The sequence below is a fragment of the Malus domestica genome, chromosome 03 (genome assembly GCF_042453785.1).
Source record: "Malus domestica chromosome 03, GDT2T_hap1".
Classification (NCBI taxonomy): domain Eukaryota; kingdom Viridiplantae; phylum Streptophyta; class Magnoliopsida; order Rosales; family Rosaceae; genus Malus; species Malus domestica.
The window spans coordinates 1,019,328-1,044,775 of record NC_091663.1 but is presented as its reverse complement, the minus strand read 5'-3'; the positions used below and the strand labels follow the sequence as shown (position 1 = coordinate 1,044,775).

At 37.9% G+C, this 25,448-nt stretch overlaps 3 protein-coding genes across 11 annotated transcripts; all 3 read left to right on the top strand.

The window, feature by feature from the left end:
• The first annotated feature begins 1,734 nt into the window (after positions 1 to 1,734).
• LOC103415607 (callose synthase 3) lies at positions 1,735 to 18,611 on the top strand. Of its 6 annotated transcripts, none has more exons than XM_029099292.2 (44): positions 1,735 to 1,935; positions 2,070 to 2,112; positions 2,237 to 2,500; positions 3,162 to 3,262; positions 4,262 to 4,383; positions 4,479 to 4,572; positions 4,934 to 5,044; positions 5,118 to 5,234; positions 5,383 to 5,475; positions 6,169 to 6,260; positions 6,712 to 6,838; positions 7,218 to 7,355; positions 7,570 to 7,646; positions 7,750 to 7,846; positions 8,282 to 8,404; positions 8,490 to 8,607; positions 9,132 to 9,466; positions 9,561 to 9,613; positions 9,755 to 9,815; positions 10,035 to 10,116; positions 10,200 to 10,249; positions 10,343 to 10,429; positions 10,929 to 11,063; positions 11,155 to 11,249; positions 11,380 to 11,467; positions 11,542 to 11,702; positions 11,852 to 11,975; positions 12,060 to 12,160; positions 12,244 to 12,382; positions 12,463 to 12,614; positions 13,044 to 13,153; positions 13,272 to 13,397; positions 13,519 to 13,587; positions 13,731 to 13,920; positions 14,002 to 14,158; positions 15,327 to 15,446; positions 15,649 to 15,767; positions 15,859 to 15,942; positions 16,167 to 16,279; positions 16,366 to 16,595; positions 16,712 to 17,509; positions 17,611 to 17,661; positions 17,798 to 17,983; positions 18,115 to 18,611. In XM_029099292.2, the coding sequence occupies exons 3-44, from the start codon at positions 2,296 to 2,298 to the stop codon at positions 18,361 to 18,363; spliced, it is 5,880 nt and encodes a 1,959-aa protein (XP_028955125.1). In that variant the 5' UTR covers positions 1,735 to 1,935; positions 2,070 to 2,112; positions 2,237 to 2,295; the 3' UTR covers positions 18,364 to 18,611. The 6 variants fall into 6 exon arrangements, with proteins under 6 accessions (XP_028955125.1, XP_028955126.1, XP_028955130.1 ...); XM_029099293.2 differs by having other exon boundaries at positions 1,740 to 1,907; XM_029099297.2 differs by having other exon boundaries at positions 1,745 to 1,907; positions 2,240 to 2,500.
• A 726-nt stretch (positions 18,612 to 19,337) lies between these two features.
• Positions 19,338 to 20,388, top strand: LOC114823841 (callose synthase 9-like). The gene is made up of 3 exons (XM_070818622.1): positions 19,338 to 19,349; positions 19,668 to 19,799; positions 20,152 to 20,388. The coding sequence occupies exons 1-3, from the start codon at positions 19,338 to 19,340 to the stop codon at positions 20,386 to 20,388; spliced, it is 381 nt and encodes a 126-aa protein (XP_070674723.1).
• Positions 20,389 to 21,857: 1,469 nt separating this feature from the next.
• Positions 21,858 to 25,096, top strand: LOC103415615 (uncharacterized). Of its 4 annotated transcripts, none has more exons than XM_017326880.3 (4): positions 21,858 to 23,675; positions 24,225 to 24,253; positions 24,537 to 24,672; positions 24,764 to 25,096. In XM_017326880.3, exon 1 carries the CDS (start codon positions 22,206 to 22,208, stop codon positions 23,568 to 23,570), a length of 1,365 nt encoding a protein of 454 aa, XP_017182369.3. In that variant the 5' UTR covers positions 21,858 to 22,205; the 3' UTR covers positions 23,571 to 23,675; positions 24,225 to 24,253; positions 24,537 to 24,672; positions 24,764 to 25,096. The 4 variants fall into 4 exon arrangements, with proteins under 4 accessions (XP_017182369.3, XP_070674809.1, XP_008352153.3 ...); XM_070818708.1 differs by having other exon boundaries at positions 24,395 to 24,672; XM_008353931.4 differs by lacking the exon at positions 24,225 to 24,253 and having other exon boundaries at positions 24,472 to 24,672.
• Positions 25,097 to 25,448: the final 352 nt, after the last annotated feature.

Genomic DNA, 25,448 nt, shown 5'->3' with positions numbered 1-25,448 from the left:
ATAAAGTTACAAAACGAATACATTCGTGACAAATGTGATTCGATTACCTTCCGAGTGATATGAAGCTGTTGAACCTGATGAATAACCACCTGCGGGTTGATATCCACCAGCATAGGAGACCTGTTGATATCCTCCAGAGGAAGAATATCCAGGTGGAGAGTGGCCGCCAGAAGAAGAGTATGAATATGATGAATAATTTGTTTGTGGTTGTGGGCAGTATCCATATCCATAACCATACCCATAACTGAATGATGAAAATAGTCATTTCTCACTAGTCTCAACTTCAACCTGGGGATGGGTATCGAATTCAAACTGGGGATGGGTATGGACTTCACGTTGGGGATGGGGATGCTTTTATCTGGGAAATAATTTGTTCCTAAATTGCCCTTACATTTAGTGTCATGTGCGTGGCACATGACTGAATTTAACAGAGTTATTGACGGTGTTAAGGAAAAGGACTATAGCTACACATTTTGACAAGTTGAGGGACCAATAGTCATGGAAATAAAGTTGAAGGACCATTGCTCCAATTGGGTTAAAGTTGATAGACTATTTCTAAAATTTCCTCTATTATATTATGTTCTCCATGTGAATGACGTGGACTGTACCAAAGAATGTATTTTTTTTGCTGGGGTCGAATAATTAGTACAATCTTCTTGAATAAGTTCAGTCGTTCATTCCCTGCAAGTCGTGTCAGTTCGCTCGTGCGGGTCCCGCGCTACTAAATCCTGGATTACAGACAAGCAAACCGACATCCATATCTTATCCCAAAATAATTAGACAATGTTTGAAAGTCCTAAATTACCCTCCACCTTTTGCAATATTCCTCCACCCCATTCTTCTTATATTTATTTATTTAATTTTTTTAAAACAATAAAATGTTATTATTACCATTTATTCGTACAATCTTTCTAATGGAGACGGAACTCATATACTTTGACGAGTCTTACTTACTTCTATAAAAAAGATGATATAAGTAATAGTACAACTAGACAACTTAACAAATAATATCCAAAAATACTTCTACAACACACTCACAACGAGCACAATTCTCCAAAGTTGGGTATTGAATTCTGGATGACAACCAATCGTGTTTGGATTTAATCTTGTTCTCATTTTTTGCATATCAAACGCATCACAAATACATTAACTTTTTCATCATCCAAACAAATTGAAATTGAAACTTTAAGTGAAGATAATTACCTTAAGTAAACAAAAATTAATTGGCCCTCAATATCAGATGAGTGAAGCTCTTACACCACAACTTGAGTTCGAACCCGTCTATTACTTAATCTAACAAATCTATAGATCGAAAAAAATAAATCCTGAGCTCCACTGTTAGGCTATTAGCTGTTACGGCAGTTGGACATGTGTTGTTATTACCGTTTTGACCCTACTGCTTTCCTATTTGGTGTCGTTTGGTAGGGCAGAAGAGGAGTGAAGTAAAAGCAACGGATGACCAAAATTGTCTATTCATTATTTCCAAACCAACCTCGGATACTTCCGAATCTTTAACCTTTGTGAAATTCAAAAAGTTTTGTGACCGAAGTACCCATTGCTCTAATTACAATTTTAACCCCAGCAGAGGAGCAGTGGAGTAATCTCCAAGGGCATTACAGTCATTTAAAACATGCAAGATGGCAAGCAAGCAAGGGCAATATCGTAAAACTAGATTTCAAGAATGTGGGCCCACAAGTTGAAAAAATAAAGTGGAAAAATTCGCTTTCGTGAGGAAGAGCATTCCAGCAGCAATGAGAGATAGTAAGCTTTCTCTCTCTCTCTCTCTCTCTCTCTCTCTCTCTCTCCTCCACCCTTTTGCTTTCCCTTCGTTTTAAGCTTAAACTTGCAGCATCCCCCCTCTCTCTATCTGCTTTCCAGTTTCTCTCTCCTAGGGTTTCTTCTCCACTGTAAAGCACTCATCTTTCTGCTGCTTTTGTAAAGCTCTTCCCTTTCCCACATTCTTTTTCCACTCACATTCTCCATATTTTTACGTATTTTTTTTTTCAAATTTTTGGTAATTATTAGCATTTAATCTCTCTCTCTCTCTCTCTCTCTCTTGCATGTTTCAGATGCTGGATTTCATGGCTTAGCTTCTCTGCTCCGGTGGTGACGGTAATCTCTCTCTCGCTATTTTTTATGTTTATTTAAGTTTGTAGCTTTATTTTTCTGTTATTTGTTCAAATTTTGATTTTTTTTTTGAAATTTTATTTTTTGGTTGGAATTTTATATGTTTTAGTAGGAAGGACCAGTAGTGTGATTGAGCTCTGAAGTTTTGATAGGAAGTGAAGGAGGAAAATGGCGTCGTCGTCGAGAGGGGGTGGTTCGGAACAGCCACCTCAGCAGCCACTGCAGAGGCGGATAACCCGAACCCAGACCGCCGGGAACCTTGGGGAGACGGCATTCGACAGTGAGGTCGTGCCCTCTTCCCTTGTCGAAATCGCTCCCATTCTTCGTGTTGCCAATGAAGTCGAATCGCACAATCCTAGAGTTGCTTATCTCTGTAAGTTTTTCACTTTAGTGAGTTGCTTGTTTGGAATTGCGAATTAATGAGTTTTAAGTATTTATTTTCATCCGGGTCTGTTTCTTCATTTGCATTTTGGAGATTATTCAATTTTTGTATGCAGTTAGTACCTAACTAATGCTTAGGCAATTAAACTTAGCCTTTTTTTCGCATGATCGTTTATGCATTTTATGCTCGGTTTGATTGCACATGCACACACGGTTGTTTCTCTGCATAGGTGGATGTGTGGCTTCTTTGTAAGAGCGTTTTCCGTATCTAATAGTTACGAATGGAGGATTCATCTATGTATTGATGCTTTGGAGTTTGTCTAGTTATGTTAGAAGTCTGTTATATTTTTCAGAGATTCTATGTGTGCACGTTGCAAGGTCAGATTTGAGTTATGCTGTCTGATATGTGGTCCACTGTCTCATTAAAGTAAATATATAGTAACACACCTTTTCTTACACCTGTTGTGGCAATTAGAAATCGGTTTGAGAAACAAGGGCTGACTGATATTATTTGGTGGTTCTTTCTTTATATGAACCATCCTTAAAATATTCCACTAGGGCAATCTTGTTTCTTTCTTTTAAATGTTCCCAGTCTTGTTCTACTTTATTGTGTTGGCCATACGAGATATAATTCTGTGGTGGATGTTGTGTAGGTCGATTTTATGCCTTTGAGAAGGCTCATAGGCTGGATCCCACTTCTAGTGGACGTGGCGTTCGTCAGTTTAAAACTGCCCTTCTTCAACGTCTTGAAAGGGTATATGCTGAATTATTTAATTATCTTCATATAAAGCTCATAATTGTATATTTTCCCAGCTACAGCGATGCTTAGTCCTTTAAAAATTTGTTCCTTTGTATAAACTCAATTATTTTGTATCCTTGTACATGAAGTTTTTCACATCTCAGGATGAAAGCTCTTCATCATTTCTATACGCAGTTCTTTAGAAATTGGTTTCGTTGTATGAATCATCAGTTCTTTGTAGCCAACTATAGATCCCCTCTACTGAATTTCTTTCTTAACAAAGGGAAAAATGGAAAGCAAAATGATGTCTATGGGCTATTCTGATTTTGGGCTGAAACTTAGAAAGACTATGTCTTGCAGATCCATTGACTGAACAAATTAAACTGCCATCTTTAGAGAAGTGGACGTTGCTTGCAGACATGTTTTGGTCTTAGTGGAAAATTTGCCCTAAGCCTTATTCATAGGGGGGGATTCTTTATCTTAGGCTCTGTGGAAGTAAACTTACTTTCTGTTTTCAAGTCAAATTGGTTTCTTTATTTTTATAACACGTTCAGGCCTGGAACATGTAAATCCCCTAAGAACTTTTTCAGTGCACTGTGGTTTCATGTCAAAGAACCATAAAGCGTAACATGAAAAAGTACTAATGAATTTATGTCAAAGTTAGGTAAAATTTCATACAGACTTGAACTTCTGTATGCTTTTTAGGTAACTATCATGGACCCTTTATTGTGTCTATCTGAGTTCTACCGTTCAATAACCACACACACGCAATGCCAGGAAAATCTTGGTTTGAGAGCAGTGAGTCTGTTCCATGACCAAGTTGTTAGATCCACGAACCACTCCACCCAAAACTAGAAGCAAAAGTTGCTTTTCTGCGATGTTGATACTCTCTCTAATGAGATTAACATGGGATCTTAAAAACCTTATCAAAGCTAGTTGTTTCTAAAAACCAAAAGTTAGTTGTTTCTTGTTAGTGTTATCTGTTCTCTAAGCAAAGTTTTCTCTATTTTTCAGGAGAATGATCCAACACTCAAGGGAAGGGTTAAAAAAAGTGATGCACGTGAAATGCAGAGCTTCTACCATCAGTACTACAAAAAATATATTCAAGCTTTGTCAAATACTCATAAGGCTGACCGGTGGGTTTCATTGGAAGATTGTTGGTCTTGTTAGGGGGAGTGCTTAGTATAATTGCTCCTTGCTCTGTCTGATGGTGGTTTTTCCTTCTATACAGTGCACAACTTACCAAGGCATACCAGACTGCCAATGTTCTCTTTGAGGTTTTAAAGGCTGTTACAATGACACAATCTATGGAAGTTGATCGTGAGGTACAACTCTGTTACTCTTTCCATTTCTGATTTGTAAAGCTTTTCTTTTCCTTTCTCTTAGCACTTTATATAAAGGTCGTACCCAGTGCACAAGGCTCCCGCTTTACGCAGGGTCTGGGAGAGGTGAATGTCGGCTAGCCTTACCCCCATATTATGGAGAGGCTGCTCCCAAGTCTCGAACCCGAGACCTACCGCTCATGGGCGAAGGCACTTGCCATCGCACCAAGTGCGACCTCTCTCTCAGCACTTTATATGATGGCGATTATTTTTCCAGTGTCAAGATTTAACTGCTGTTGTATTGTACTAGTTTCCTGTGTGTTGGAGTGTTCTTTGGTAATGGACTTATGTTTGGTGCTTGCAGATTTTGGAAGCTCATGATAAAGTTACAGAAAAGACACAGCTTTTGGTCCCTTACAATATCCTTCCACTTGATCCTGATAGTGCAAATCAAGCAATTATGAAATATCCAGAGGTCTATTCTTATTATTCTTATTTGTACGTATACCTCCGCTTTCAATTTTACTCAAATGATATGTTGTTTGCAGGTACAAGCTGCTGTTTTTGCTCTTCGTAACACCAGGGGTCTTCCTCGGCCAAAGGATGACAATAAGAAAAACGAGGAAGACATTCTGGATTGGCTTCAGTCAATGTTTGGGTTTCAGGTAACGTAATTAGACAGCTTTTGCACCTTGAGAATACAGCTAAGGCCCTTGTGGCCCTATTTATTAATGCTACTCTTCTTCAGTTGGAATGCAATGCATTTCTTTTTTTTTTAACCAATATTCATTGACTGTCCTAATCAATTTTCAGAAGGATAATGTGGCAAATCAAAGGGAGCACCTTATACTTTTGCTTGCAAATGTGCACATAAGGCAGTTTCCAAAGCCTGATCAACAACCTAAGGTATGTATCTGGCATGGATGTTTGGCAGATGACATGAATATTGTCTAGTAGATGTGTTATTGTGAATCAGTATTGCCGTTTCACATTTTCCTAAAACAGTGTGAGGCCTCCTCATTGCTGACTATGCTACTGTCGAGTTTCCTTTAGTGAACCATTTTGAGTGCTATTATATGTGTTGCCAGCGGTCCACAGTAAAACCAAGAGTATTCTTTTTCTGCTCAACTAGAAAAATAAAGAATTAAAAGTTTTGGGTGCAAATCTATGAGGTACCCACCTTTCTTGAGTTGGGGAGGTGGTGTTTCTCAGAAACGTTGGTGGTTTAGCTGATGACACTCTCAAAAGCTAATTTTAGAATGCCACGATTCTTGCACTAATGTTGTTGCACTTAAATAAGGGGGACTTTCTTCTCAAAGGAGAAAACTCTTAGCTTTATGAACCATTTTATCTTAGCTATGTCATAACTAAGTTATGGTGGGAAATGTTTAATATTTTTTATCTTCTGAATAGTTTGATTGAAACAGAATTTGTTTGACATATAAGATAACCAATTTGTGAAATTAGAATATATTAATGTATCCTCTGTCTTTTTCTGAAAAGTGCTGCAGGTAAAAACTTAATATTTGTGCTTTCTTGGAATTAGCAGAGATCTTTTCATCCTTGATTGTGTCATAATTCTGTACTTTTTTTGGTTAGTTGGATGATCGTGCATTGACAGAAGTGATGAAGAAGCTTTTCAAGAACTATAAAAAATGGTGCAAGTATTTGGGCCGGAAAAGTAGCCTTTGGTGAGATGTCTTGTACCAATGTCAATTGACTGATAATAGTTGCATACTTATCTTACTAAGCATGTAACCTGGAATTCAAATAAGACTGGTTATATTCCATAGTATAGTTGGGTGGGCATGATGCTCTTGGGTGTGTGTGTTCAAGGGGGCACAACTGATACAAGTCACAAATAAATGGTACTGCTCTATTTTATGTGGGTGATTGACACAGAAATGGAATATCATTTTATAATTAGGAAATTTCGTGCCCGTGTCTTAAACATTAATGTGAATGGGAGCGTATATTCTGCTTCTATCAGTTTTTTTCCCCAATTAATTGTCACTGCGTAAAGCTAGCCGACATTCACCTCTCCCAGACCCTGCGTAAAGCGGGAGCCTTGTGCACTGGGTACGACCTTTAATTGTCACTCTATTTAATTCGATGCTATTTTGGTTCTTTTTTTTCTTTCAGGTTACCAACAATACAGCAAGAGGTGCAACAGCGCAAACTACTATACATGGGTCTATATCTTCTGATATGGGGGGAAGCTGCAAATTTGAGATTCATGCCAGAGTGCCTTTGTTATATCTATCACCATGTATGCTTAGATGTAGTCTATTGTTCGTTACAAGTGCGACAATTCTATGGCATTTTTTCATTACCAATATTAAAATTACAATTTTCTTTCTCAACGATTCTCTTTCGGGGTCATTCACATGGAAATTGGAATGGGAGTTTGCCTTCTTGATTCTGTCGTATTTGTAGGATTTTATGTTTGTTAATATTTTTATGTGAAAATTGTCTCTATATCAACAAAAAAAAAAAAATGATTGATAGCATTCAAGTTGTAATAGCATGCTACATTTTTATTTATTTATTTATTTATTTTTTTTTGTGGATATGCTCTCATAGTCTCATAGAAGTTTTCTCTCCAATGCACATGAATGGGTGTTTATTTGTTTCATTTGTTTCTGTAGATGGCATTTGAATTGTATGGTATGCTTGCTGGGAATGTCAGTCCAATGACGGGAGAGAATGTGAAGCCAGCCTATGGAGGCGAAGATGAGGCTTTCTTGAGAAAAGTTGTGACTCCAATTTATGAAGTGATCGCAAAAGTATGTATTTTACGTAATTTTTTTTTATAATTTCAATAAATTTAAGAGTGGTACCTCAGTCCTAAAGAATGGCTTGCATCTCGCCTTTCTTAATCCTGCTGGGCAGGTAGGAAGAGCATCATGTTTTAGGGTGTCTTTCTAAAATAAAAGATGAATTTTTATTGTTGCATATTGCTTATATCTCATCATGTTTCTGTGATTTTGCTCTTGACAGGAGGCTGAAAGGAGTAAACGAGGGAAATCAAAGCATTCCCAGTGGAGAAATTATGATGATTTAAATGAGTACTTTTGGTACAAACATATAATTTCTCTCTCTATCTGTCTCTCTCCCCCTGGCCTCCCCCTACCATTCATTTGTATATCTCTAGTTCTTATGTTCTTTGTGAAACTGTAGGTCAGTGGATTGTTTCCGGTTAGGCTGGCCAATGCGTGCAGGTGCTGATTTCTTTTGCATGCCTATCGATCAGCGCCATTTTGATAAAATTAATGAGGTCAGTCATGCTTGTTTTACTCTTTCTTGTTACTGTCCCTTTCCATAATGAGAATCTGTATTTTTGGGAATTACACGTTTCTTTTGTGCAAGTTTAAATTGAAGTTAGTTCCGATTGAATGGAACTGCCTTCTAAGACATAGGAAGGAGAAAATAAAAATCAGCAACTAATAGTATTAGTAAAGTTAAGTGTTCGGTGAGTTTTTAAACTTGTTTCTGTTGCCTATTGGTGATAGATGAGCATCGATGTAGCTGACCATAACAGTTGAGATCATGGCTGAGATTGTGTTGAGTTTGTGATTGATAAGATTTTTTTTAATACTTTATTTGGAAATTTGTTTGGACACTGTTCTTGATAAGACTGATGATCATATTTGAAAAAAATCATATTTTTTTTCTCACCTGATGCATAACTTTTGCTTGATATAATATTCAGGATAAAAAGCCAGCTAGTGGAGATCGATGGGTGGGGAAAGTTAATTTTGTTGAGATACGATCATTTTGGCATATTTTTAGAAGCTTTGACCGCATGTGGAGCTTCTTTATTCTATGTTTACAGGTGCTGTCCATCCTTCCATGTGATCTTCTGTGAGCTGTACTTGATTCTATGACACTGTGCTGAAATTTACCTTTATTTTTATAAGGTTATGATAATTGTTGCTTGGAACGGCTCGGGGCAACCTACTGCATTATTTAATGGTGATGTATTCACGAAAGCATTGTCTGTCTTCATAACTGCTGCAGTATTGAAACTTGGGCAAGGTAATTAAATTTGTTATTAGGTGTTGGTAGCTGCAGTTCATTATTGTTCTCTCTGTTTTCTAGGCCTTTGTGTGCTACTGCTTCCCTTTTATGCAATACCTAAGTGTGATATTACTATGTTGAATTAGAATTTGATAGTTTCTTGACCTTGTTTTTGAATCCCACCACCCTCTTTGTTAATCAAGAAGTCTTGGAATACATGTTATGCACAAAAGTAATGTGTGCAATGGTGTCATTCATCTGGCCTATGAAAACGGCCATAATGATCTACTGTGATACCCTAGTCTGATTTTTCTGTAATCTTTCAAAAGATATTAAGATACTAACCTAGGCTACTAACAAGAAGCTACAGTTTCTTCATAATGGGCAACGTAGGTGTAGAATTTGAATGTTGGAGTAGTTGATAAGACAATTTTTTACATATGGGTGTCAACAGGTCAATTGTTGCTATCGTGTATTCACTGTTCATTGTACCAAGTTGAAGTTGTTGAATTTTGATTGATTATTTTCCTTGACTTGTGCAGCGTTTCTAGATGTAATTCTTAGCTGGAAGGGTAGGCGGAGTATGTCATTCCATGTTAAGTTGAGATACATTTTGAAGGTCATCACAGCAGCTGGGTGGGTGGTAATTCTACCGATTACTTATGCATATAGTTGGAAAAACCCTCCTGCGTTTGCTCAAACTATCAAAAGTTGGTTTGGCAACGGTGGACATCAACCTTCTTTGTTTATCTTGGCTGTTGTTATCTACTTGTCACCAAACATGCTGGCTGCGGTGCTGTTTCTGTTCCCATTTATTCGTAGATTCCTTGAGAGATCAAATTATAAGATTGTGATGTTTATGATGTGGTGGTCACAGGTAAGTGGAACAGGTTCTGATATTTTTGTATGTATTTTGCATTTTTTTATCACCTAACATTTGCTGAATAGCCTGAATTCATTATTATTTGCAGCCTCGACTTTATGTCGGGAGGGGAATGCATGAGAGCACATTTTCCCTTTTCAAGTAAGAATCCGTTGATCCAAAGATAAATGGGATGGGACTGCCTTATCAAAAGAGAAAAAAGAAGATACATGCAAATGCTTCTTATCTGTTATCATTGTCTTCTATGTATAACCTGTGTTTCTGTCTGTTGAAACTATTCAGGTACACAATGTTTTGGGTACTTCTCATAATTACCAAGCTGGCATTCAGTTACTATATAGAGGTGTCTCCTTTAACCACATTGGACTTCTCTTTTTCTCTTACGGGTTATGTGTTAGTACATGAATCTTCAAAACAGTAAATGGTGGAATGGGAAAACTGGGTAGGGTATAAAACATAGCCTAATGCTTTCCATAGGGTATAAATCAATAAATGGGAAAACTGTAGTTTCTACTTCTGTTTTGTCCATTTGTTTGTTTCTGATGATTCTTTTCCTTTCCAGATAAAACCTTTAGTTGGTCCTACAAAAGCCATCATGAGTGTACGTGTAACCAATTTTCAGTGGCATGAGTTTTTTCCCCGTGGTAATATATCAAATGGCTTCTTTGCATTTAATGTTATCTCGTTCCTCAACATGTTGTTTATCATGTATTTATTTTCCTTGCAGCAAAGAACAATATCGGTGTTGTGATTGCACTCTGGGCTCCAATTATCCTTGTATGGTTTATATTGATTTCATAGCTGTTGTTTTCTTGTCATCCGGTCCAGTATATTGTAGATTCTTTCTTTCTTATGCTCAAATCCTTTCAGGTGTATTTTATGGATACCCAGATTTGGTATGCCATTTTCTCCACAATATTTGGAGGAATTTATGGTGCATTCCGTCGTCTTGGAGAGGTTAGTGGATTATTGATCAAAATAGCTCTTTAATTCTACTTTTCAAATTAGCTTCTTTTTAAGCTTCGTGTGTTTATTATTGATCAAACTACCTTTTTTTCTGCTGCAAGAGTTGTTGAGGTTTTTGGTTTGTCTATACAAACTGCATGAAGTTCTGAAGTCTTACATGATTTAAAGTTACAAATTATACATGATTTGCAGTTCTGATGGTCTATACAAACTGAAAGAACTTCATGTAAGACTTCATGAAGTTCTGAAGAGTAGAATTTAAATTTCACCTTTCACATTTAAATGTGATGTATGTATAATATGTAGCTCTTTCTTTTCTATACCTATATCTCCTTATTTTTATGCTTTCCAGGGGCTTAAACATGATAACTCGTTGCTGCATTTAACATTATTCTTTATGATTTTTGAACTAATTCTTCTCCATTCTTTTAGAGTTGTATAAAAGATTGTGTTTGCAAGATTTTAGTGCTTATTCTTAAATTGGTTGCAGATTCGAACATTAGGAATGCTGAGATCTCGTTTTCAATCACTTCCTGGTGCTTTTAATGCACGTTTGATTCCTGCGGAAAAGAGTCAACCAAGGAAGAAAGGACTGAAGGCTACTTTGTCTCGCAACTTTGCTCAGGTTAACTTTGTTTTCTTTATGTAAAATTTGTAACTGTTATTTTCCTTTTCCATGGGGTTGTATTAATTTACTAATGCTTCAATTCTTCCAGGTTGAAGTCAACAAAGAGAAAGAGGCGGCAAGATTTGCTCAATTATGGAACAAGATAATAAGTAGTTTCCGAGAGGAGGATCTTATAAACAATAGGTTTTCTGGCGATGGATATTTTTTTATTAGATTTCTTGCAGTAGTTCAATGTTATGGTGCTGCATCTTTTCCAGGTTCTTTCTGTAGTGTTCTTTCTTTTGGTTGTGTGCTAAGGTTTCTTAATTCTCAGGGAGATGGACCTTTTGCTTGTTCCTTATTGGGCTGATCGTGATTTAGGCCGCCTTACTCAGTGGCCTCCATTTTTACTTGCTAGCAAGGTTAGTTTTAGCGTACTTCTTAGGAAAGTTTCGAATCCCTATATGCACATAGTGATTGTGTGTGTGCCGATCAGATCCCGATAGCATTAGACATGGCCAAGGACAGCAATGGCAAGGATAAAGAGTTGAAAAAGAGGATTGAGGCTGACAATTACATGTCTTGTGCTGTTTTGGAATGCTATGCTTCATTTAGGAACATAATCAAGCTTCTGGTTCAGGGAGAACGTGAGAAAGAGTAGGTTTTTTTTTATTTTTTATTATAAGAAGCATTGCCTTGTAACATTGGAGAAAATAAAACTTCATCTAAGATTTGTGCACAATTTTCAACTAGTAAGAATTAACTTTTCGCATACCACTTGCTAAGCTAAATTAATTGGATTTCAGGGTTATAGATTATATATTTTCTGAGGTTGAAAAGCGCATAGAGGTGGGTGACCTGATGGTTGAATACAAGATGAGTGCTCTTCCTAGCCTCTATGATCAATTCGTTAAGCTCATCAAACATCTGGTAAGATTTTAGATTTGGTTTAGCATATAATTTTCTCAGCCAGTTTGATGAATGGTCTTAACCAAGTTTGCTTGAGTTTTGCAGCTGGACAATAATAAGGACGAAAGGGATCAAGTTGTGATTCTGTTCCAGGACATGCTGGAGGTAGTGACTAGAGACATAATGATGGAGGACCATATATCCAGGTATCACATTGTGATGTGATTGCATAGTATTTTTTATTTACATATTCAAGCGTTACTTACGTTGTTGTCATTTTTATGTGTAGTTTGGTAGATTCAATCCATGGTGCCTCTGGCTATGAAGGGATGATGCCCCTTGATCAACCTCAACAGTATCAGTTGTTTGCGTCTTCTGGGGCTATCAGATTTCCTATTCAACAAGTAACAGAGGCGTGGAAGGAGAAGGTGTGCCATTGGTAGAGAGATGATTACAAATTTTAAGCTTCAGTAAATCCTGTAATCCTCAATAATTACCTTTTTGGCAGATTAAGCGTCTTGATCTTTTGCTTACGACAAAAGAGTCTGCCATGGATGTACCGTCCAACTTAGAAGCTAGAAGGCGGATTTCGTTCTTCTCAAATTCATTGTTTATGGACATGCCTCCATCACCAAAAGTTCGCAATATGCTCTCTTTCTCGTACGTTATCTTTGCCTTCGTTTATCCTTTATTTATTTAAAAAAAAAAATCATATATGAATTAGTTTGTTTTTTTGGTGAAATTTACAATGATGTGTTTTTCAGTGTAATCCAGTTTGTACTTTTCGGACCTTGTAAAAATGAGGGAGGGAGGGAGGGGAGGGGAGGGTTACAGTGACCATGACATTGAGTCTTGAGAATTTAGAAATCTTAAGACTATGGTAAAGGCATCTCTGCAAGCCGAGCTCTGAGGTCGATACATGGTTGGTCAGAAGTTTTATAGGAAAGGTTTCCGTAAAATGAAAAACTTGCTGAAACTTTGCAAATTAGATGATGTGCAGGACTTGGTATATTCTCAAGTGTTTGTGTGCCATACGATTGTTACTCTCTTTGGTTGTACTTGCTTCTAAATTAATAATTTTTCTTGTAGTGTTTTAACTCCTTACTACACCGAGGAGGTTCTGTTTTCATTGCGTGATTTGGAAGTGCCAAATGAAGATGGGGTTTCAATTCTCTTCTACTTGCAAAAAATTTACCCAGGTTTGTTTTTGTTAATAAATTTTCCCAGGTTTATTGTTTGTACTCTCTGAGATTTCAAGCTAATGTATTGTATTTCCTATAGTACTTAATTCTCTACTGATTCTCTGTTGGCAAACAGATGAGTGGAACAATTTTCTTCAGCGTGTCAATTGCACCAGTGAAGAGGAGCTTAAAGGATCAGATGAATTGGAAGAAGAACTTCGCCTTTGGGCATCATATAGAGGGCAAACTTTGACCCGTACTGGTATCTCTCCACCTATGTGCTGATATTTTGGACATGCGTTTTTAAAGCATAATGATGGCAAGATATTTTTTATGGACATTGTTCTACTCTGGTATTTACTAAATTTCGTAACTGGTGGTAGTAAGGGGATTGATGTACTACCGGAAAGCTTTGGAGCTTCAGTCTTTTCTCGATATGGCCCAAGATGATGGTACCTAATTTTTATATCATTTTATTTTATATAAATTTCCTATTTTGCATAACATTGGGTTTTACACTTCTTTTGAAGTGAGATATAATGAAAGCTAATAAAAGTATGGTTTGCTGTACACGTGGCTTAATATCACCTTCCAGATTTAATGGAAGGCTATAAGGCCATAGAATTGAATTCTGAGGATCAATTAAAGGAAGGCAGGTCACTGTGGGCACAATGTCAAGCCGTAGCTGATTTGAAATTTACATATGTGGTATCATGCCAACTATATGGGATACACAAGCGATCTGGTGATCCTCGTGCGCAAGACATTCTGAGGCTTATGACAACGTATGCTTCTGATAGTATTATTCTGGTGGTATTTTCTGATTGTCATAACTTTTAATTGGTGGTTGTATTTTTGTGCAACAGATATCCATCACTACGTGTGGCATATATTGATGAGGTTGAGGAGCCTAGCAAAGATAGTTCCAAAAAGATGAACCAAAAAGTTTATTACTCTACTCTAGTCAAGGCTGCTCTACCAAAGTCAATTGATTCTTCAGAGCCCGTACAAAATCTGGACCAAGTAAGCTTTATAATCTACACTTATGAATTTTAGTCCGTGAATGGCATTGTATTGTATTGTAAGGCATGTTTCGTTGAATGTTTGATCCTTAATGGCCATATCGATATTAGAACCTATGTGGTGTTGAGTTTCCTTTGATGTTGGTAAGGAACTGAAAGTTTTCATTGTTGAGAACTAAAAATACTGGAGTCTGACTGAGGAGAAGGACATCTGTCTTGGGCCTATTGGCTGGCAAGTTATGACTGAAAACCTACTTCTGAAACTTGACATGTCCCAAGGAGTGGAGGGTGGCAAGGGCTCTGACTGCATGCCTGGTGATGAATGAGTGACGGATAGGCAGTGGTTTGGTATATGGGAGATAATGAAATGTATTTATTATATCTGAAAGGCTTTTAATAAAGCACAACCATAATTATGGTACAAACCTAAAACTAAAAAGTAACCTAATTTAGGGAACTGCTTAAGAAAGTTAGGACACCAGCTGGCTTAGAATCCTAATTTCAGTATATGTTTGTGACATAGATAGTCTGTGAAGCAAATAAGTTTTATTTATGATAGAAACAGATTAGGATTATATATCCGTCTCAACGGTAGATTAATTCATTTTTGTTCTCACATATTTTGAACATTTGAAAGATGTATTATTTTTTAGGGGAATTGCTCATTGTCGTTTAAGGTAAATAAGGACTAAGGTTTGTAGCTTGTGAACGGTGGGGAGGTGGTACCCTTATGAAAAATGCTTCTATTTGGGCTTTATTTGTGGGTTCTGTAGATTGGGAATTTAGGCAGTTCATTTCTGTTTTTTATCAGATTGGTCAACGGCTGTTTTTACTTTTATTGAGATACTGTATCATTCCTGTTTTAGAGTGAATTTTGTAGATTCCATGTATTGGTTTTGTTTTAGAAGTGGACTCCTTGTTCACTTAATTTGTACCTTTTTTAGTTTGTGACAGTTTTGTTTCATATTTAAATGCAAATTGTGGAACAGATGTATTTTTAAGTGGTTAGTCCACTGTTTTAACCTTGTCTGCACAGGTATTTTGAATTTTTGAACTGTTATCCTTGAGCAGGCCATGTCACATATAATTGTATCTTATTTGCTTTTTAGGTTTTGTCATCTTTGAAATCTTAACATCCTTTGCTAAATTGTACTGTTATCTATGCGCAGGTAATTTATCGCATAAAGCTTCCAGGACCTGCTATTTTGGGTGAAGGAAAACCAGAGAATCAAAATCATGCCATTATTTTCACACGTGGAGAAGGTTTGCAAACAATTGATATGAACCAGGTATGGTGGTTGTTATCAAATGACTGATTGATCCAGGATTTTACTTTCCTGGGAGCAAGCTTAGACAATGATGATTGACTGGACTAATAAGTTTTTGAAGTACAAAAAGTAAAAATGTTGGAGGATAACATGTTAGTTCATTACTTTTGCAAGGTGCCTGTATCCCAATGTGCAATGTTAATTAATCTGACCCATCTTGTAGGATAACTACATGGAAGAAGCCTTGAAGATGAGGAATTTGCTGCAAGAATTTCTCGAGAAGCATGATGGGGTGAGGCATCCTACAATTCTTGGACTTAGGGAGCATATATTTACTGGAAGGTAGGTGTTGTGTTGTTACCAAGGGCGTATTGCTGTATAACAAACTGACGATGGCTAGGTATCACTAACATTCTTTCCTGATCCGATCCAGTGTTTCTTCTCTAGCTTGGTTCATGTCAAATCAGGAAAACAGTTTTGTCACTATTGGTCAGAGACTGTTGGCCAATCCTCTCAAGTAAGTTATATTATCTCATAATGTCCACTTTAAATTTTGGGAAAAGAAAAACTTGAAACGAAAAATCCTGGCATACAAATATTGTGTACTGGTTATTATCGTGTGCACGAGTGTGTACTTGCATTTGTTTAATTCCTTCACCTTTTTCATTTTTTTTTCAGTTTGCTAATTTTATGATTTTACCATTCCGAAGTTTTTCTGTTTTAATATTTCTGCTCATCCAGGGTTCGATTCCATTATGGTCATCCGGATGTGTTTGATAGGCTCTTTCACCTTACCAGAGGGGGTGTCAGTAAAGCATCCAAGGTTATCAATTTGAGTGAAGACATATTTGCTGGTAAGTTGAAGGCATTTGAGTGAACATTATCCGTTATCACAATTTATCAGTGGGCAATTATATTCTAATTATGGTATGGGGTTCAGGCTTTAATTCCACACTCCGTGAAGGCAATGTAACTCATCACGAGTACATACAAGTTGGGAAGGGAAGAGATGTGGGCCTTAACCAGATCTCTATGTTTGAAGCGAAAATAGCTAATGGAAATGGGGAGCAGACACTCAGTCGAGATATATACCGACTTGGACACCGTTTCGACTTTTTCCGAATGATGTCTTGCTATTTCACCACAATTGGTTTCTACTACAGTACTCTGGTACGTTGATCTTTAGTTTTGGTATCAAATGTTATGTACTTTGGTCTTTAAGAATTAAGAATAATATTAGGTATTTAGTCAAAAGTTCTGAACACGGAAGTATGTTTTTCTGGCAGATAACTGTGCTGACTGTGTACGTCTTCCTTTATGGACGCCTTTATCTGGTTCTTAGTGGACTTGAAGAGGGTTTGAGTACTCAACGAGCAATTCGAGACAACAAGCCTCTTCAAGTAGCTCTTGCGTCTCAAGCATTTGTTCAAATAGGATTTTTGATGGCGTTGCCTATGTTGATGGAAATTGGTTTGGAGAAGGGTTTCCGAACTGCACTAAGTGAATTCGTATTGATGCAATTGCAATTGGCCCCGGTATTTTTCACATTTTCACTTGGAACGAAGACCCACTATTATGGAAGGACATTACTTCATGGTGGTGCGAAATATAGATCTACAGGACGTGGGTTTGTGGTTTTCCATGCCAAATTTGCTGACAACTATAGGCTCTACTCCCGCAGCCACTTTGTTAAGGGCATTGAGCTCTTAATTTTACTTGTCGTGTACCAGATCTTTGGTCATACTTATAGAAGTGCTGTTGCGTACATTTTGATCACTGCATCTATGTGGTTTATGGTGTGTACCTGGCTCTTTGCTCCCTTTCTGTTCAATCCGTCTGGTTTTGAGTGGCAAAAGATTGTTGATGATTGGACGGATTGGAATAAGTGGATAAGCAACCGTGGGGGTATAGGTGTTCCACCTGAAAAAAGCTGGGAATCATGGTGGGAGGAGGAACAAGAGCATCTCCGATATTCTGGAAAACGTGGTATTGCAGCTGAGATACTGTTATCCTTACGGTTCTTTATCTATCAGTATGGGCTCGTATATCACTTGAACATTGCAAAGCATACCAAGAGTGTTATGGTAAATAATTAACCTGGTCACTCTCTAAATTTCCCTTTTCTTTTCTTCTATCGATGTGCCAATTGTGAACTTATTGTTATATTAAATTTACTTGGTAACAGGTCTATGGCATTTCGTGGCTGGTGATCGTCCTTATTTTGTTCGTTATGAAGGTGAGTGTCAAGTTTGCATAATTATTGATATTTACGTAAAGGCCACAATGTAAGGTTGACTGACAAAATCATATTCCATTAATATTGTTTGTATGTTTTTCCTTTGTGGAACCTAATTGTTTATGTTTCTCTCCAGACTGTATCTGTTGGGAGGCGAAAGTTCAGCGCAGATTTCCAACTTGTGTTCCGGCTGATCAAGGGACTAATATTCATAACTTTTGTGTCCATTTTGATCACTTTGATTGTGTTGCCTCACATGACCCTGCAGGATATCATCGTCTGCATTCTTGCTTTCATGCCGACTGGCTGGGGAATGCTTCTGGTGAGTGAATGCTCCCGTCTTGCTTTGATTTAATTCAGTATCACACATCCACCCCGTATAGCAACGATGCTCGTGCATTTCTTTGTCCTCGAATTTCCTAACGCGATTTTGTGTTCCCCGTCTCTTGTCAGATTGCACAAGCTTGCAAGCCTGTTGTGCACAGGGCTGGTTTATGGCCATCAGTTCGGACTCTTGCTCGCGGCTTTGAGATAGTTATGGGTCTCCTTCTATTCACCCCGGTTGCATTCTTGGCCTGGTTTCCCTTTGTTTCTGAATTCCAGACTCGTATGCTCTTCAACCAAGCATTCAGCAGAGGTTTGCAGATTTCTCGTATTCTTGGTGGGCAACGGAAGGATCGCTCATCCCGGAACAAGGAGTAACGTTACGAGTAACAAGAGCAACATTCGAGCTAATTTTTCGATCGCTTCGCTACCGTTGGCAGACTTAGCTAAACAATATCTGCTTCATGTGTTGTAATTACTAGTGTGTTTGGGTTGCGTTTTTGTTACTTGCACCTGACCGACCTGCAACCTCGTCAGTTTTCAAATCTTATTAAGATGCATTTATATTTAGTTAAAAGGGCAACAAGATACTGTTTTTCAAGCAAGTGGTGGATGATTTTAGTGGATATGGTCTTCCGTTTTAACTCGTTACATAAGGGGTTTAAATGCAGGGTGTGATCAAGCAAACGGAAGATCATATCCACTAGACCATGCGAGCATGAGAGAGACCGTCATGTTTGTATTATATTGACAAAAAAAAATCATTTTTGCGGAGGATTAGATTTAAAGAGAGAAATTGTGTAAATTGCTGCAATTTACAAACTTGAAGGTGCAATCTGAAAAAAATTAAAACCTTATGACCAATTTTGAAAGTCACCTAAAACCCAAAGGCTATAAAGGAATTAAAGATGATTACCGATTGTTTTTTATCAAACTACTATCTAACTCATTAACATTCTCACTTTACTAAAAAAAATGATTACACTTACAAAAAAAAAGGTTTCGTGATAACAAAATATTGATATTTTTTTTCTTTGAAAAAGAGATTAGTTGGTAGTTTTGCAATGATAGTCTACTTTTTCGGAACCGAAAAAGCTCATAAAAGCATTTTTACTCTCGCCTTGGCCACCGTTGGTTTGATTTATAGGAAAATGCGTTTTTTTTTTAGATTAGAAAATGTGGTGGAAATAAATAAGAAAAACATGTTGCCCTATTTTTAGGGGTGGTAATAACGTTGTTTATCCACGAGAGTTTTCTTCTCCCCGTCAAATCCAGAATGTTGTAGCCTTTTGTCCTTGAGGAAAACTAATGAAAAGAGTTTGAAAACTTTAAGTTTTAACGATAAGGACAAAATGAAGGATAAAGTGAATAGTATCATGTTTGACTTTTTAGTGTAAAAATGTGGTTTTTCATTAAAGTGAACAGTACCGCGAGCTTTTCGTTCAAACTCCCTAAAATGTTTTCTGTTCTTTCATGCATGTTTTTGTCCTAGCTAATATTTCATTTTAGTCCTAATATTTCATGTTTTATTGTGGGTGTATGCCCTCTCGTGGGTTGTTCTGGCAGTGCTTATAGTCCTTTTCAAGGTGAAGACTAATTAATAGCATCTATTTCGGCCAAAATTATGCGATGCAAGTCCTGTTTGTATGTAATTAATAATTGTTTTCGTTTTGGTTTCATAGGTGTTCACCTTCAGCCAGAAGTTATCTGCTAACTTCCGGCTTCTGCTGCGTTTCATTCAAGGTGTATCCTTGTTGTTGGCGCTTGCTGGTTTAGCAGCTGCAGTTAAATTTACGGATTTGTCAATTGCAGACGTTTTTGCTTCAATTTTAGCTTTTATACCCACCAGCTGGGGATTTCTTTCTGCAAGTCTTTTCATTTCCCGTCCTTTTCTTTCTTTCCTTACTAAGCCACTCTCTTTCATGTTACTTTGGTAACAATGACTGTTGGAATTAGATTTGAGCACTCGTCCATTCGTTCACAATTTCTATGAAAAATAAATTGGAACAAATCGTGTTCATGTATTGCGCGCGTAAACAATTTTCTTTCAATATATTTTAGCCTGACCGAATTACATAGGGAACCGATAATATTTGAGTATGTCTGTATCAGTAATGCCCTCTTCCTCCGATTTATATTGACATTAATCTGTCTGATGTTTTCCAGATTGCTATAGCTTGGAAACCCTTGATGGAAAAGATTCGCTTGTGGAAGTCCATTCGTTCCATTGCCCTTCTATACGACGCTTGGATGGGGATGCTCATATTCATACCCATTGCACTATCCTCCTGGTTCCCATTTGTATCGACATTCCAAACGCGGCTCATGTTCAACCAAGCTTTCGCCCGAGGGTTGGAGATCTCTCTCGTCCTTGCTGGAAACAAGCACAATACCGGAATATAGTAACCGAGTTTCTTTGTTTCCTTTATGTATCAGTGCAAGTAGCTTAGTGTTTCCTGGTGAACTTAGGGATAGCGTGTGAATTTTTGAGATGATGTATATAGTTATGTATATCATTGATCGTGTATGGGGAGCGTATATCGATTCTATATCCAGTTTTTTGCAGCCGATCGATTAATGATTTTCGAGATTTTGTGGCCTGAAGCACTGCGTGAGCGCTTTCTTCTTTGAATCTTCGTTTTTTTTTTTTTATATTCGGGTTCGGGTATTACATGAACGAACTCGAAATCTCATTTACGTAGCAAATGTTAACCATGTTTGCCAATGTTCTTGCACCTGTTCTCGCCATATGCAAGGGTGAAAGGATCATTATCAGGGCAGTGAAACTTGTGTGTTACGTTAACCATGCTTGAAATGACGTTTTCGTCCTTTTACATGAGGGGCACACGTGAAATTTAACAAACAAATTTCAGTATGGATTGAAATTGATAACAAAGTTTAATCACGAGGGTATTATTAAAAGTTTATTCACCACAAAACTGGCATTGAGCTATGATCCCAGTGAGAAATTTTTTTAGCGCTGACATCCTGTTTCAATATGCTAGGTGGCATAATTTGGTTAAAACTTGAAAAAAAAAATTCAAAAAAATTGTAATATTACACTTTGTATATCTGGCTGCGTTTTTGGCACATCAAGAAATCTCTCGATCTTAACTACATATGATTAACGCAATTTAACCGGTCGAAAAAGTATACAGATACACAAACTAGGAGTAATTTCGGTAAACATGTCGTGACGCAAAAGCTGAACTTCTTAGCCGTTTTCCTTCATAACAAAAAAGATATTGATGGCGTTAGGGGAGAGAGAGAGATGAAGGACAGGTGGAGAGAGATGAGTGGTTGACAAAGCTTTGATATAAAAAAAGAAGGTAAACATCACAAGGACTCAATCGAAGCCACACACCGTCAAAAAATATTCTCATGCGAACAAGGACTTTGTAATCCCAAGTTTACACACAACCTCATCACCAAGCAAAGGTTTCTCCTCTGGATAACGTGTACTGTGAGATTAAATATCGCTAGACCAAATGATTATGAGGATATGAAAATTTGCTCAAATTTCAACTTTTAAGTAATGCAATCCTTAATTCCATGTTTTAAGTTGTAAATCTGGTCTTCACGTCTCGATTTAATAGTCAATACAAGAGCTATTATTGACACAGCCTGGTCTAGTAAATGTTTTAATACAAGTGATTTGATATTTAAAAAAAATAAAAATTTCAATTATTTATATTATAACACTTATTGCGATAAGCTATATTCTTGATACATTGAAAAATAACATCTGCCAGATCTTCGGCCAACACGTGTCAATCGATCTGGACCTTCCATTTCTTAAAATCTGATCGTACGGCCTACTGGCGCAGTCTGCTCCTATAAATACAAACCCACGCGGACTGTTTAGCCTCCTAACGGCTTCGATCCCATCGATTAGCTCTGACGATTTCTAGAGAGAGACAGAAATCAAATCATAAACAAAAAGGAAAATCAAATTCTTCGAATTTTCCTTTATATTCTGAAATTTAATTTTTTAAGAAGGAAAATTGCAATCATCTCTCTGTGGGAGGTTTAAGATCGAGAAGTTGGATTGGAATCAATCGGATTTCTAGGGTTTTGATATCGGAATTGGGGGTTTTTTTTAGCGATCTGATTGACGGTCTGGATTGATCGGCATCGAATAGGTAACGGACGAGTTTTTTTGAATTTTGAGATTTGGGATTCTAGGGTTTGTGGAGTTTCCTTCGAAATTGGGGGAAACGATGAACGATCAGTCAAAGTTGATGAATCGAGCGCCGCCGATGATGAGTTTGAGCCAAGCTCAAGTGATGAACCAGCCGCTGCCACAGATGATGAGTCAGCCGCAGCCGCAGATGATGGCACCGTCGTCGCAGGCCATGGCGGTTCAGCAGCAATCTCAGTTGATGATGATGAAGAGTCAGTCTCAACCGATGATGATGAATCGGAACTACAAGGCTTGGCCTCAGCCGCAGCCTCAATTCGCTGCCCAAAAGCCGCCGCCGTCGAATCTTGGGCGTAACAATTGGAAAGGCAAGAAGGGCGGAGATAAGAGGAGGATGGACAAGAATGTCCCCAATTTGCCGCTGAGTGGTCAGACCAGCGGAGGAGGAGGAGGCGGAGGAGGAGGGTACATACCGCCGACGCTTCACGAGTTACAGTCTCAGAATCGAATGAAAGCCAGGAAATTTTACCCGAAAAAGAAGTTTAACAATAGGTTTGCGCCTTACGCCCCAAGGAACACGACGTCGTTTATTATTAGAGCGAAGAAGGCCGGCGGCATAGCCTCGCTGGTTTCTCCTTGTGCTGTAACTCCGGCTGTTCTGCCCACGCCCATGTTCTCACCTTCGAGAGAGGTCTTGGGAGATATGGCGAAAGAGGAGTGGGGTATTGATGGCTATGGGTCAATGAAAGGGTTGATTCGGCTTCGGTCACCTGGAAATGATGACGAGGAGGGTGGTGGCGGATCGAGTGAGAGCGATGTGGAGGAGCATGTGGAGGTGGAGAGGAGGTTGGACCATGACTTGAGTCGGTTCGAGATGGTGTACCCGAACTACAGCGGGGTTGAGTATAACAATGCTTTGGAGAATAGGGTGGATGATCAGGATACTCATATTGCTCAATTAGAGGAAGAGAATCTAACCTTGAAGGAGAGGCTTTTCTTGATGGAGAGGGAGTTGGCGGATTTGAGAAGGAGGATGCAGTTCATTGAGAGGAGGTACCATGTGATGGGGGAGGTCAATGAAGAGGTGGTGGAAAATGGATCTGAAAATGATAGTGATGGAGGGTCGGATGCCCCTCATATGGGTACAGAGGGTGAGAGCAATCCTGAGATGGTAGAGTATGTGTCGAGAGATGGAGGAAGCAGAAGTGTTGGCCCATTGGCCGAGGATGAAATTGTTAGGGATGTTGATGTAGGGATGGAAGAATATGTGCCCGATGAAATGATTTTGAGGGTAAATGAGGCGAATGATGAAACACGAAATGAGTTTGTAGGTAACGAAGAGGTTGAGGAATTTAAGAGTGAGCTTAGCCCAGAAGAACTAATTGGAAATAAAAATGAGGTTGAAGATAAGAAAGTGAAGGATGAAGTCGAGTCAAGAATGTGAATGAGTTAGTGCAGGGTGAGCTGAATGCAAAGGAGGATGAGGAGATGGGAATTGTGTGCCCGGAGAAGAGCATTGGCGACGGTGACTAATCTGTCCCGCGTTAATGTAAGTTGTTACTGAACAGATAAACATTACCCTTTCAGTCGTTGATCATGAAACATCTGGATATATGCACTCCATGTAGATTAGCATTATTTTTCATTTTTTCTTTGTATTTTCGTTTCAATCGTGTTGGTGGGAAAGAGAGGATGAACTGGTGGTGTTCTCAATTTTCCGCCCAATTCCAACCTAATAATATCAGTAGGGATTAGGTTGTAGGTTTTATGTCTCCTTGGGCTGGGGTGTTAGAGTTAGTTTTCAGGTTCATTCTGTTAGAGGATATGATTCTGTATTGCTGAATGTACTCGCTATGAAGTTTGAAATGGACCTACGAATTTTTAGGGTTAATCTAATGCCTGTTATGTACTGAAAGTTCAATTTCTTAATGTCATGCACTTGTAGAAACATTTGCACTTGTGTTTAATCAGCTGCGTTTGAGGTTATATGATAAATAGTCCTTTCCTGCACTATATTACACTAATGTACTTGAATGCGTCGACTGACTGAAGTGTTTTAACTTTGACTTGTGTTTGCAATTCCTAATTGTGATCCAAGGAGGACTCTTCTATCTTCAACCTATATTGGTAAGACTGCTGATTATGTAATTGTAAATATTCAACTACACTTAAAATGTTCTGATGCTGTGATCGAAGACAGGTCTGTCTTAAAATTGGAACTTGAAACTTAGCTATCTGTGTGCTGATGGTCAGTAGCATTCCTTGCAGTTCACCTGTATTTTTGTATGGAAGTGACTTACTCTCCTTGCTTAAATCTTCTGTATCGCACGTGATGGTGGCTCCAGCCGCGCAGTTTGAAGTCTTCAGCCTCTTTGACGACGCTGAATTTGCACTTTTGCTCGTTTTGAAGGGGATGAATTAGCGCGTTGGAAATTCAAAAGTTCCACGCATGGATGTCAAAAACCAGTACAAGTGGGAGTCTACGAGGAACAAGACTTGATTGTAGGTTGACAAAGCTGCTGCATCACTACATAACCATCCTGGGGGTAAGAAAAATGCTACTGATTTTGGCTTCTCTGTTTCACTCGATGTTTCTTTAATCTGCTCACTTTCCTTTTGCATCAATTTCCCAAGCAGAGCCTTCTGGGAATGTTTTTGCAGACGAGAAGATGGCTGCTCGGAGCATATAGCTCTTCCTTGTTCGAACATCAATTTTTTCACGAATATTACTCGAGTAACTTCTGGTTGAGGTTCATCTGGCTTATTGATGGTAAAAGCCCATTTGCTTCAGTCTGAAGCGGACGGACCAAGTATTCTGAATCACTCATTTCAAATCTTATTGCCCCAATTAATCCAACTCACTGGCTCATGTTTTTTTTTTCAAGAAAAATGCAATATTTTTTATTTTTGCAAAATATTTTTCATCATGATTAAGAAAAACTTTATAAGAATTTGAAAGTTGTTTGACCATTTATTGAGCAATAAATGTATTTATAATATAATATCTAACAAAAATTGAAAATAAATGAATTGATAGTGCGGTGAAAACAATATCAAAATGAGATTCCAAGCTCAAGAATGTCAAGAAAAAACCTTCCTTGAATTTTCAAAACGTCATTGTGTGGTGCGGGTGAAGGCAAATAGATTTTATGATATTTGTACAAATTTGCAAAGCTGTCTAAAAATTGTGTGAAGGTTTGTCCACACTTTTTGAGGAATGTGCAATTTTTTTATTTTTGGGAAATATTTTGTCACGATTAAGAAATTTTTTTAAGGCATCTGGAAGTGGTTTTACTTTTCCATTTATTAAGCAACAAATATA